The sequence below is a fragment of the Zeus faber genome, assembly GCF_960531495.2.
Source record: "Zeus faber genome assembly, chromosome: 7".
Classification (NCBI taxonomy): domain Eukaryota; kingdom Metazoa; phylum Chordata; class Actinopteri; order Zeiformes; family Zeidae; genus Zeus; species Zeus faber.
In genome coordinates this window covers 22,667,325-22,680,532 of record NC_137203.1, presented here as the reverse complement: position 1 = coordinate 22,680,532, position 13,208 = coordinate 22,667,325, and the positions used below count along the sequence as shown (strand labels likewise).

The window sequence follows — 13,208 nt, the reverse complement described above, 5'->3', positions numbered from 1 at the left end:
TTCTCAAAACTCTGATTTTGTTGTGGCTCAGTATCCTGGGAAGAGAACAAACGAAGAGCGCAGCGTTAGAAACGACGAGGCGAGATAGAAACAGCAACATCATCAAGTCAAAATTACAGCAGACAGTCCAACAGTCTGCTACAGCCGGGGCCAAGAAGAGGGACCGAGGTGGGAATCTGTTGAAAGGTTTGGAGACGTTCTCTAAAGGGGATAATAGTTCTGGTGCGGTGCAGTCACACATGAGATAAGCCCAGAGACATGAGTGTAAGCTGTTCCCAATTAATGCGGAGGAAGAAAAAGGCCGAATGGGAGGTGGAGATTAGGAAGGGACAGCGAGGAGGCTGCAATCGCGATAATTGTTTTTGATAAAAGATTTCACATCAAAGGGACGTCGGCGTCCACATCAAGGCGGACGCCGACGTTCGCAACGTCAATTAACTCACTCCCTATTGGCAAATCGTCTGGCTTGTGGTGCTCTTATCGAGGCGAGAGGGGGAGGGCGCAGCGAGGTTCGGGACACGCTGGAGACTCCAGTTGAGGCTTCTCAGCGAGGCGGCGTATCATGGGAAACGCTATTTAGGGTACTACGCCTGCCCGGAGGGACCGGCTGTCGTCTGCATCAGTTCATAGGGCGACGGCCGTGATGAGTTTTACATTCTGCAGACGTTCACATCCCTTTCTTTTCCCTGCAGGCCTATATGCTACTGGCTACTACTTTTAAAAGTCCCATATTGGGGGAAGAAAAAAAAAAGATTTAATTCAAATGCACACACACACACACACACACACACACACACACACACACACACACACTCCTCTAGGTTTGTATTCAGTTTCTCCACATCGTTGGTATCTGTGAGGCCTACACACACACACACACACACAAACACACACACACTCCTCTAGGTTTGTATTCAGTTTCTCCACATCGTTGGTATCTGTGAGGCCTACACACACACACACACACACACACACACACACACACACACTTCTCTAGGTTTGTATTCAGTTTCTCCACATCGTTGGTATCTGTGAGGCCTACACACACACACACACACACACGCACACACACACTCCTCTAGGTTTGTATTCAGTTTCTCCACATCGTTGGTATCTGTGAGGCCTACACACACACACACACACACACACACACACTCCTCTAGGTTTGTATTCAGTTTCTCCACATCGTTGGTATCTGTGAGGCCTACACACACACACACACACACACACACACACACACACACACACACACACACACACACACACACACACACACACTTCTCTAGGTTTGTATTCAGTTTCTCCACATCGTTGGTATCTGTGAGGCCTACACACACACACGCACACACACACACACACACACACACACAGGGCCGTTTTTAAAAATTTGTCCACCTTTTCTCCACCGTTGGGATCTCTGAGGTCGCCCAGTGTCTCTGTGTGTCTGTGTGTGTGTGTGTGTGTGTTTGTGTGTGTGTGTGTGTGTGTGTGTGTGATTGTGTGTGTGTTGCTTCTCCCCTCAGCACAGATCTAGTGCCCCTTAACACGCTCCCTTAAAATGTTTCACACATCTTCCGCACCCCGTCCCTACAGGGCTTAATGGTCTGTTTGTCAGATGAAGTGTGTTCTTAATTGAAGGAGGTGGGGGGGTGTAGGGCCCCGTGTGCATGTGCATGTGCCTGTGTGTGCCTTTAAAAGAGGGAGCTGACTGTGAACAGTCTGTGAGATTTACAGATTCAGCAGCCGTCAACCCCCCCCCCCCCCCCCCCACACACACACACCCCCTCCACACACACACACACACACACACACACACACACACACACACACACACACACACACCCCACCCGCTTCCTGCCACATCAATAAAAACACTGCCTTCAGCTTGGAGCCTTCCAACCCATTTAATGACCAGATTTAATCACCCAGCTCTAATATACTAGGACAAATTTGGCAGAAGTTACCTTTTCACTCACTATTTCATTCCCAATCACAAAACCAGTAGAAGAAGCATACACAAGATTTTTAGAAGATCTCTCCATCTCTCATATTGTTATGTTATATGACTATATCCTCAACTTCGGCTTTCAGTTTCTCATCGATTTTTATGACAGAAACTTAAGAAGCCGCCTTGATGACATCATTGTCATGTCTCATCAGCATCTCCAGTCACGGTCTGAGAGGGAAAAAAAAAAGTTTTTAATGTTCACAAATCAGAACCAAACCGTGTGGGGATGATTTATGAACTATTCCTCATCAGTATCCCAGTCCTCGCTGGGCGTAGCCCAAATGTGACCCCGTGACTCCCGAACCTGAGGTCTCACGCTTGAGTTGGGCACAGTATCTCTGCTATAACTGGATGCAGGCCTGAGATGAAAGATTCAGAAGATCCGGAACTGCCCGAATAATTCGATACAGATAGGAGCGGAGAAAGTCACGTCTGGCAGGGAAACAAGACGTTTAATTCAACACAGACAGTTTAGAAAAGGATAAATGCTTTGACTGGGCTTTTTATGCAAAACGAAATCCATTAGTCCAAGTTGTGTAAATGTATGGTATGCTTTAATGTCAGTGTGTATATAATAGTGGCATATACAATACTGTCTGTAGAGCACCCGGATTGGAGCCATCTTGTTAATCAAAATGATTATTTTGAGGGATTCATATTTAATACATTAAATTCAATTCATATTTCATTGAAATTTAAACATTAGACGTCAGAATATGAAAGCTGTCCCGTGAAAATAAACGCGGGTCACAAAACAATCTCATCGCAGCCTCCTATTTGAAAACAAAGGTGTTGACTTCCAGGAAGGCCAGGGGACCAGATGAGGCTGGACATTGACATTTTCTCCTCGGCCTCTTTTGTGTGTGTATCTTCGGCGAAGACATTGTTCTTCAATAAACAATACAGTTACTACAACTCTGAGAACGAGGGGAGGCCCAGCTCCGTAAACAAGACAGAAATAGTCTACGCTCCCACCAGGCTAAACAGGAAACGCAGCCAATTAGCTATTTATTCGGAATCCGGTGTGTCCGAGGTCAGGGGTCACCGTCGGAGCATTTCCCGGACGGCACATCGAACAAACGGAACAGTGTCTGGCGGCAGGTGGAAGGCCGAGGCAACGGAGGGACGGGGGTCGCTATATCACTGCAGTAAACAAAGGGTAACAGCGGTTTACACGCCAAAGAGACAGAGCGGCTTCATAATCATCCCAGCGTACACGTCGCCGAGAGGCTCGTCTCGGAACAGAACTGCTACCGAGGTCCCGGTTGAATGGCTCCCATCCAAACAGGATGTAAGTGACAGATCAGATGGCCGAGTTCATCTGCTCCCAAATGCAATCAGCTGCGTGGTGCACGCCTAACTGGCTCCAGACGATCTAAGACAAGGTATCTCAGAGCTGCATTTAGCGTCACTCATTCACTTAGTGATCTCAGACCACAAAGAGCCAATCTGAGCATTAGAGCAGATAATTGAATCCATCTAATTTATGGTCAAAAAAAAAAAAAAAAAACTAATAATAATTTAAGAAAAATAACAGAGCCACACGTCATACTCCAAAAGCACATTAAAACATTTCAGGTAATCCATTTACGTGATCAAAAGCCGTACGACCGGAGGTCAGATGGTGGGGACAAAGTGCGACAATAGCTTCCCTTGTGTGTTGTAGGACACTGACTGTCCCACTGTCCCTCTGTCCCAAATCAAGCTCAATTCAGATTAAAGGCCAAAACTAATTATATTGAGAGATTTGAGTCCGAATATTGGCCTCTTCATTGTTAAATCATTGTCTTCAGGAAGAACATGGATGATGTTCATTATGGAGAACTTATCTGAACTGTATGAACGAATGCCATCCAGGATCATACTTTATATATTGGAAAAATCTATTTAAAAGTATTTCTAACGGTCCAGTCACAGCAGGGAGACATGCTGTTGTAACAGTACTTCATCGGTAGAGTTTCACCGTATATATATCTGATACAATATCACTTGAGGGTTTTGCTGGTGAACAACAACATATCTTCAACAAAAAGAGTCTTGTCTCCCCAGTAGCGGAACCACCGCAGCCCCCCACTTTGTTGGTTTGTGCAATTTGTTTCCTAAAACCCACAGAGCCTTTGAAGGGACGCACGGGGGCCCGACAGCACATCCCAAATCGTCCTCTATCACTGGGTTCATTCCTGCTCATTTCTTTACCGCTGGTTGAACTGGGAAGAGCAGGGACGGTGGATCCTGGTGTTCGCTCATACCATGATCGTACAACGACCATACAAAACCTTATGATCATATAAACAGGATCTATTGTTTATCTTCAGTGTTAAGGCATGTTAAGGTGGCACCAAAGGTGGCAAGGGGCCATCCCTGGTCCCCAGAAGTATATAGTCTGCTATGATGATATTTTTGAACTGGACTTGACTTTGGGTCAAACTGAAGCAACAAAGCACATCCAGAAACCCTGGCTTTCATGACCATGTTTGGATGATAAGCCACTAAATATGTTTCCGCTGAGAAGAGAGGAACTTGTGCAAATATCATCACACCGGCTGCGTAACGTGCCCCCGAGAAAGACGTTCAACGGGTCTGTTCGCCTCTTAACAGGAGACATACGTACGCCTCACTTGCGATTCAGGAGATAGCGGGTCCTGGCTTTCATTTGTTCGAGGATATGACTGAGATGTATTGAGAATGAGAGGGGCGTGTGCCTTTGTTCCACTTTGGACCCTGTTTTTGCCTCCAAACGTTTTGGGGGCCGGTGCCGGAGCCTCCACTGCGAGGAGGGGACTGTGTTTGTAGCCGCAGGCCTTTACGGAGGACTACTGGTGGGATAAGGGTCTTAAGGAGGGATTTATAGTTAATAAGAATCCATCTGCGGGGCTAAGCTGCCCGGCTCTTATTGCTATTTCATCTCGGCCAATCAATCACCTCATTACGACGGCACGGACAACAACATGTTTTGCTCTCTTCGTCAGCGGGCGTCATCTATCCGCCATCCAAACACCTCGGAGGTGATGGAGTCTCGGAGTCTTTGTGGATGCTGTTATGGGCATAATGCCGAAGAGGGAGCGAGGGCAGGAGTGTGGAGCGTGGAGGCCAACGGCGAGAGGGCACGCAGGTCCCGCTGTAATAAAGGAAGTCCAAACAAGCAACGGGCTGCTGAGTAAACATCATTTAGGGTTGGATGGATCTCTTTGCCTTAAGGACCGCGTTGGGAGGTGAAAGACAAGAACCCTTGAAAGACTTTGGTAGAGTGCCACAAATCCAGCCCCCAATGCCCAGACCATTTGGAGCCAGATAATGAGAGCGCTTTTCAATGAGAAGCAACTATTGAATTAAACCTCGGCTTAATCAGAATGTTGACTCGATAATGCGTCACACTGCTCTGTGTCACAGAAAGCACTTCATTTGAAAAGAATTCTATTAAAAAAAACACACACCCTAATGTGAGATGGGGCGATTATTAGACTATTCTTAAAGGGAATTGAATTCTGTCTAAAATAATGAGAATGAACACTCCAGGGGGGAGCCTGTTGAGCTTGATACTTAATTTTGGATCTGTTTTCATTTGTATGCAGTTATTATTAATAAGAATTGTGTGAGAACAAGTCATCATATTGTGATACAAAGGCTGTATCACAAAACATCATTGTAAATGAAATTCATTATATCAACAAGTTTAGTGTCATATATAAAAAATCTCATTACCAATGCAGTGAATCTTGTAAATCTTCTAAAATGGCTTTTAATTTATATGAGCAAATACATATCAATATTCTTTCAAACTCCCCATCATTTTTCTAAATTATTGCCCAGACCCAATAAGGATTATATTTTTGCCTGTATATTTAAATTGATATGTCTCTGTTCCACTTGATATAAACATCACGCAACAGCAAGGAGCACAGGAGGTCAGATATTAGTTTGGCCCGATGATAAAAGCGGCGAACCAGTGAAACCTCAAGGGTGAAACTTTCGTAAGAGCTTCATTACCAGGCCTTGGTATCAGTTGCCATGGCTCACGGCACAAAAGCCATTAGGACACAACCTTACCCACTACCATCCTTTCACTTCAAAGACCAGAAGGTGGCCTTGCGGGAAGTGTATTATCTTTGAGCATCCTCACTCACCCTCCATCCCTCATTGAGAAGAGGTTGTACACTGGGTTTCACCGTCTTTTCTCATCTCCCATCTGGCCAAATTATTACCAGTATACTTGAACACAATCAAAGTGCACTAGAGCGGGTCGAATGATATCCGTTGCTTATTTTCTCGGGTCTTTTCTAAGAGGAAAAAAAACAAAAGTGGAAAAAAAAGAAAATGGTGAACAATATCATGTTGGAGGGCCGTGTGCTCGGCAGCGAAAGTGCGGCTCTGAAACGGGAGATTGAACGAACATGAGAGTTTGTCGCCTCCAAGGAAAAAGAATAATCCGAATTCTGGAAAAATGAATATCGAAAACACGCCCAAGGAACGGCGGTCAAATTAGGCCTGCGCCGGTCGCCAGTTGTCTGCTGAGGTCACTAGTGGGCACACACACACACACACACACACACACACACAATCCCCGCAAACGAGAACCAAACCCAAAACACACAGAAACACGACACAGGCACACACGACATACACATGTATGCACTTACTCATGCATGCACCCCCCACTCAGTCTCACTCACACAGACACACACACACACACACCCACCCACACACACACACACAAAAGATACACGCAACTGAGGTAGAGCTCCTATGAGTAGAGGTATTTGGTGAAGGCCTTCATTAGTGGCAGAATTCAAGACTGTGTCATTTCCTAGTCTGTGTGCATGACTGTGTGTGTGTGTGTGTGTGTGTGTGTGTGTGTGTAGGTGGAGGTTGTCGGAGCATTTGTGTGTGTGGGTCTGCACTGTATGTGTGTGTCCATTAGCAAAAGAGCCAGATAGTTCCGACGGAAAAAGAGAGAGAAAGCGGGAGATAGAGGGAGAGCGAAATAAAGAGAAAAAAAAAGCCTGCATTAGCAGAGAAATCTCCAAGACCTATAGCTTTGGGCTTTTGCTGCTTTTTCTGAAAACGCAGCCTACTTTATGAAAAGCCCCTCCAGAGGCCAAGGTCCGTTCAAAGGGCTCAACCCTTCTCTGGGAAAAGCAAAAAAAAACAAAACAAAAAAAAACAACCACCACCAACACCACCTCAGCATCTTCATCTGAGAGTTCCCTGGGACCCCTGGCCTCCCCTCCCCGTCCTCACGGGGGTCACGTCTGCCCACCCGGCAGAGGTCGAGGGGGTGGAAGTGAGATTTCCATCACTCGTTTTGATGGCGGAATGATGATCAAAATACGCTATGGGTCTGGTCGTTTTCCAAGCTCGAGTGCGTAAACCTATCCGCTGCCGCTTTGCTGTTTTTCTTTCTTCTTTTTTTTTTTTTTTTTTTCTTTTTTTTTTTAACTTTTCTGGCCCCCGAAGGCTGGATGGGACGGGTGAGCTCCTGCATTTGATATGAGGAACCACTTATTATAGAGTGCGCTGCATTGTGCTTGGGTTACCAGGCTGGGCAGCGGAGTGAGCCCTTGTGGTCTGTGGTTATGTGTGTGTTTTCCTGCATTCGTTCTGTCCGTGTCTGTGTGTGTGTGTGTGTGTGTGTGGGTGTATGTGTGTGTGTGTGTGTGTGTGTGTGTGTGTGTGTGTGTGTGTGTGTGTGTGTGTGTGTGTGTGTGCACGCGTATAAAAGAGTGTGCACATAAGTGTTACCTCCAACAGATTTATTTAAATGCAAAGTACGTTTGCGGGCTGGTTGCGATGTGTGTGTGTGTGTGTGTGTGTGTGTGTGTGTGTGTGTGTGTGTGTGTGTGTGTCGGTGTGTGTCGGTGTGTGTCGGTGTGTGTCGGTGTGTGTGTGTGTGTCGGTGTGTGTCGGTGTGTGACGGTGTGTGACGGTGTGTGTCGGTGTGTGTGTGTGTGTGTGTGTGTGTGTGTGTGTCCAAAGCCGGCCCAAAAGTCACTAGTCTAAAATTAAAATCAGGGTTTTTGAAAGAATCTCTAATTAGAGAGGGGCGGACCAAAAACCTATTTTGAGAGCTGTGGCCGTGCACGCCCTTCCCCTCTGTGCACACACACAGGCACTCACGCACATGCACAAGCACACACACACACACACACACACACACACACACACACACACACACACACACACACACACATACACACACACGTACTGCAGAGTCAGGAGGAGGGTCTCCCGCAAAACTGTTTCATTAGACATTTTATTGATGGAGCGAGAAGCGTGGTGCGTGCTGCGTTTCTTCTTGTGTCTTTCCCGTTGCATAAAACACACTTTCCTCAACCCGGACGACCACTACAAAGAAAACAAACAGTAGACGAGCCAATGCCTCGGATATTAAGTGTCGCGGCCAAAAAGTCACAATTGCGACAGGCCAACGCCGCCATAAATCACGGTGATCCTTAAAGACGACGCCTTCAGGGAATTCAGAAAAGCCAAAAATGTATGACGCACAGCTGAGTGGTAATGCAACTTAATCACTATCTAAAGTGTTGTTCCACTTTTAATGAGGCAATCTAGTGAATCCGGCCTCTGGAGACAAGTGGAATGCAGTGTGCGTCTAACTAACATTGTCTCATTGTTATAATAACCAGCAAAGAACGCCGGGAGAACAGCCCTTAGAAAGGGAGGACTGGAAATATTTCCGCCCCAAATAAGCAAAAGGTTGAGAGAGATTTGTGCTTTTGGTAATTGGGAAAAGTAAGAACACAATCGCTTTTTACAGCCATATCTGATGGCGAGAGATTTTAATTAAATGAGGAATTCCTCTCCTGCGTATAAATGAACACACTTTACTCCATTAACGAACTCCTTAACGTCAACTTTCACAACCGGTTCTTACATTTGGATTACGGTTTTCCGAATCCACATTTCACCTCCACACACTCCACGGTAGGATTTGGGAAAGGAATTTATGTGCCTTACGTCGAGGGGCGTATGTTGGAAGCGTGGCCCGAATGTTGACACACATGCTCACCAAACACCAACACACACCCACACACACACACACACACACACACACACACACACACACACACACACACACACACACACACACAAGCCACAGGCATTCCCACTATAGACGCTCATAAACTCGATCTGTATCTGAAATCCGTGCTCTGTTGTCTCAGAGCGGGAATTTTAGGGGGAGAAGGGGGCTGTGGTCAGACATGGGGGGGACAGAAAGTGAGAGCTGGCAAGAGAAAGCCAGAGTCAGGCATTTTTCGGAGTAAGATAAGAAGGGCTGCATGGAAGGAAAAACTAAACTAACAAAGAGTCACTGGGGGGTACGGCGTGTCGCTCGGCTTCGGCCAAGTCTCTAAAAATCACACAAGCGATGGGAGGCGGTGAACGCAGGACTGTCGGAATCGATCATCCTCGGGACGAGAGACAGGGGATCAGGGGAAGACAACATCTCCGGGTCTCGAGATGTCATGTCCCCACTTGAAGCGAGTGTGTGTGAGTGTGTGTGTGGTACCTTGACCTTTGGGTGTATGTGTATGTGTGTGTGTGTGTGCGTGTGTGTGTGTGTGTGTGTGTGTGGAGGGGGAGGGCTTGTGTGGCACAGACAGGTGCCGTGTCAGAGGATAAAGCTCAGAGTATCCAGTGTCGGGCCTTTTGTTTGCTTTTTTGATTTATCACGGCCCGCTGCCCCACCTAACATGTGCGGAGGGGGCTGGACCCCTCCACCTCCTCCACCTCCACCTCCTCCTCCTCCTCTTAACACCTTTCCCCACATAAATAAACCCGCGCCCGACAGGAATGCCCGGGCTTCCAGAATCCTCTCTGCTATTGGAACCCCTCCCCCAGCCGCAAAGACGACGGGACGGGACAAGACGGGACGTTTTAATGGACACACACTCTCACGTCTCAACACACGCTGACTCACACAGGCCCCGATAGGCTGCGAACCGCTAACACATCTGCTGTTCCTTTGGCGTTCACACACACACACACACACACACATCCCGCAAATAAGAAGAAGCTGATTACGTGACTCACGGTACAATGTGGTGATAACCGGCACAGCAAATTAAAAGGTGAGGCTGAGTTGTGTTCCAGTGATTAGCACGATGAGTCAGAGAAAGAAACAGGGAAGGTTTTTTGAAGGAAAAGTGACTTGATAAAGCTCTCCCTTGTCTCAGCAACTCTGAATGAGGCACATCATTCCCAACATCTCCGTTGTGGCCAACAGTGACGTGACTGTACCTGAGGCAGGGTGTCTTGAAAAAGTACACAAGCCTAGGCTGCTAAACAGAAGTATCCCGGGATGAACCAGACCGTACAGCTGTTTCCAGGCATGTGCCCCAGTGGCCTTGACTGGGACAAAAAGTATTTGGGCGCTATTTGGATTATTCTTATCTCAAACACTCGACTACACCGCGCTTTGTGGGGCGCAAAGAGCTCCGTGCGGCCGCTCCCACTGCAGCTGTCTTTTTGGGTGGGTGGAGTGTCGCATTGAAGGGCACCGATACCCCTTCGAGGAGCATCTGTGCCCAGCTTATTTGGGTTGGCACCCGCTGAGCCACAGCCCATCCGTCACTGACAAACAGCGAAAACAAATGGCCAAGGGCGGGGCGGCGACTTTAACCCCGAGTGAAACCGCCAGCCATTAAGTGCACACGCACCCAAATATAATCTTTATCCCGCCTTCCCACCGTGCTATATAAAAATAATATTCTCTTAAGTCTCTCTTCGCAGCAGCTGCATGTGTCAAACAAAACACAACCTCAGCAATGGCCCTCAGAAGGAAACCAAATGCACTGTGTGTGTGCGCGCACGTGCGTGAGAGTACGTGTGCGTGTGTGTGTGTGTGTGTGTGTGTGTGTGTGTGTGTGTGTGCGTGTGTGAGTGTGAGTGTGCGTGTGCACGATTGCGAGTGTGTGTGCGTGTGTGCGTGTGTTGCAAAGGGCTTTAATGTACACAGTGTGTATGCATTCACAAGTATTAACACATTCCTCCATTGGCTAAATCATCAAAGTGCTCGGCGTCCCACATGAGAAACATGAAGCGGTGCTTTCCTAGCGGCGCTGCTGCACGAGGAGCCGCGTCTCTTTACTTTCACCCAAATGTCGGAGGTCTGCGAGTCTGTCAGAGGCCGGGGAGCTCGCAGTCTCCAGGGGCACATCCCTCTGAACCGCCCGCCAAAGCTTCTATTTTTCCTCCCTCCTCTCCTCCACCGCTCTCCCTTTCCCTCGGTCTCTTCTCGTCTCAGCCTCTCTACCCCCACCCCACCCCACCCCCGTATCGTGCGTCTGCCTTCCTCGTCTTCGCTTCTCTCCCCAGAACGTGTGAGCCCGCTTTGTGCTCTTATCGTTTTCTTCTCCCTCTTCCACTTTCCTGTTCTCTTCCTCCCTCGCAGTGATCCGGCTCCCTCGCAGCCGTGCATAATTAGGCCTAAACACAGGCCTGCGCAGACCCACATCTGGAAGGAGTTTGGACATGGCAGTTTCCTACCAAGACGACTAAATATTTAGGTTGAGAGTTACTGAGTGTGGATGAACTCATGATAGAGGGGTGGGAAGGGGGAGAATCAGGCAGCGAGAGCGGGAGATAAAGAAAAGGGAACAAGAGGGAGAGAGACCGAGGGGGAAACGAAGAGAGAAATGAACGTTGGGACCGGGGTAGAAGAGGACCACACGTCCCTGAGTCACCAGTAAAGTGTAAGTGTGGAAACGGATGAGGAGGTGAAAGAGCTGTCTGAGAGCTGTTCTGCTAGACCAAATAACGAGAAGATTCCATGAGATTCTGATCAGCAATATTTTCCGCAGAGCAGCTCCAACGACAGCACGAGTAGAAAGGAAAAGGTGACAACGCCAACAAACAGCCAAGTAATAGTTTTAATAAACAAATCCCCGTTGGGATTTCCCATGAGGTTGAGGGGCCTCGGCTGGAATGTTCACGGAGGCCAGCTGTTGTGCATTACATGCAGCGGCCGGCCCAGGAAGCCGCGGGCCGCGGTGTCCCCGAGCCCCGGCCCTCACCGCGCCGCTCATTCCTCCGAGACGCCCCGGGAGAGAGGGCAGCGGGGCAGCCCGTCGGGCCCTGGGATCAGGGGAGTGACGGAGGGCGCGAGGGGAGTGCCGAGCGCCCCATGCCGCACCTGGGATACTGTCCACCCTCCCTGGACAGACGGTGGAATGTCAGGAATAACAGGAATATCAACATAACTTCTCACATTCCACATCTGGAGCTAATGCTGTGAGCAACGCTCGGAGCAGATGCTCGGAGAAACTCGATGAATCTCTTTGGGTGAGAATTAACGCGCTCATCAGTTAACTTACTCGGGGCGAGGAATTTTAGACGGATTGTGGAACGAAATGTCTTCTCTTTAAACGCGGCCCTATAAAAGAGTTGGAGAATGCTAAACATGTGTAGGAAAACAAATAAAATGAAATTAGTAGGTGCACGGATGCACGATTATCTTCAATCATCTCCACCGCTGCCACCCAGGCCATTTCTTTTTTAGATTTTCCTTGGGTTTGGAGCAATGTGTTCCACAGATGTTTATACTGCCTTTATTAAGCCAGAAACATAAGGCCCTATAAATGGGCCTCTGACTGTCTTCGGCTCCTCGAGGCATAAATCCCTTTACTGTGCCTCCTATGGCTCCTCCGCTCGGGCCACTCGGACTCTTTCCTGTGCCAGCGTGCAGCTTCCACCGGGTCAACGTTACTTTGGGAAAGTGAGGGAGCAATGTCTTTGAAGACGTGATTCATTTGGTTACATAGCGAATCCGCGGGCAGTGTCGAATTACAATAGAATTTCCTGTAAATGTACACGACAGCATGAAAATAATCTGTTTCTTCTAAAAGGGCTTGTTCATACATCATGGGGGATAGTTTGTTTTCACCAGTGATTTGGACTGTTTTACAGTTTTCCCAAAAAATAGGTCTACAAAGATAAATGATAGCGTAAACTGCCTCATAATAATGATTTATCCGACTAAGAGCCCAGAACACAATGATTACAACGCTGTCTATTGGTAGTTACCACGATGGCTCACACAATGGTTACCTTTCCTTCCTGCAGGCAAGGCGACTGGGAGGCGGCAGCCTGCGATTCAGTGGATGTTATGGTGTCAAAAGAATGAGCCGACTTGCCATTACACAAAGAAGCGGATAGAAAGAGGAGGAACGTCTGGTTTTTGCGG

At 47.9% G+C, this 13,208-nt stretch overlaps 1 protein-coding gene across 1 annotated transcript in view; it reads right to left on the bottom strand.

Annotated features, from left to right (window-relative positions):
• Window positions 1-13,208, bottom strand: part of adgra2 (adhesion G protein-coupled receptor A2) — a 34,516-nt gene that overhangs the window by 19,435 nt on the left and 1,873 nt on the right. Inside the window, exon 2 of the mRNA XM_080003330.1 lies at window positions 1-35. This exon is cut by the window's left edge and continues 37 nt beyond it. Within this exon, the coding sequence (XP_079859456.1) occupies window positions 1-35 (35 nt within the window). The remainder of the gene's footprint in view (window positions 36-13,208) is intronic.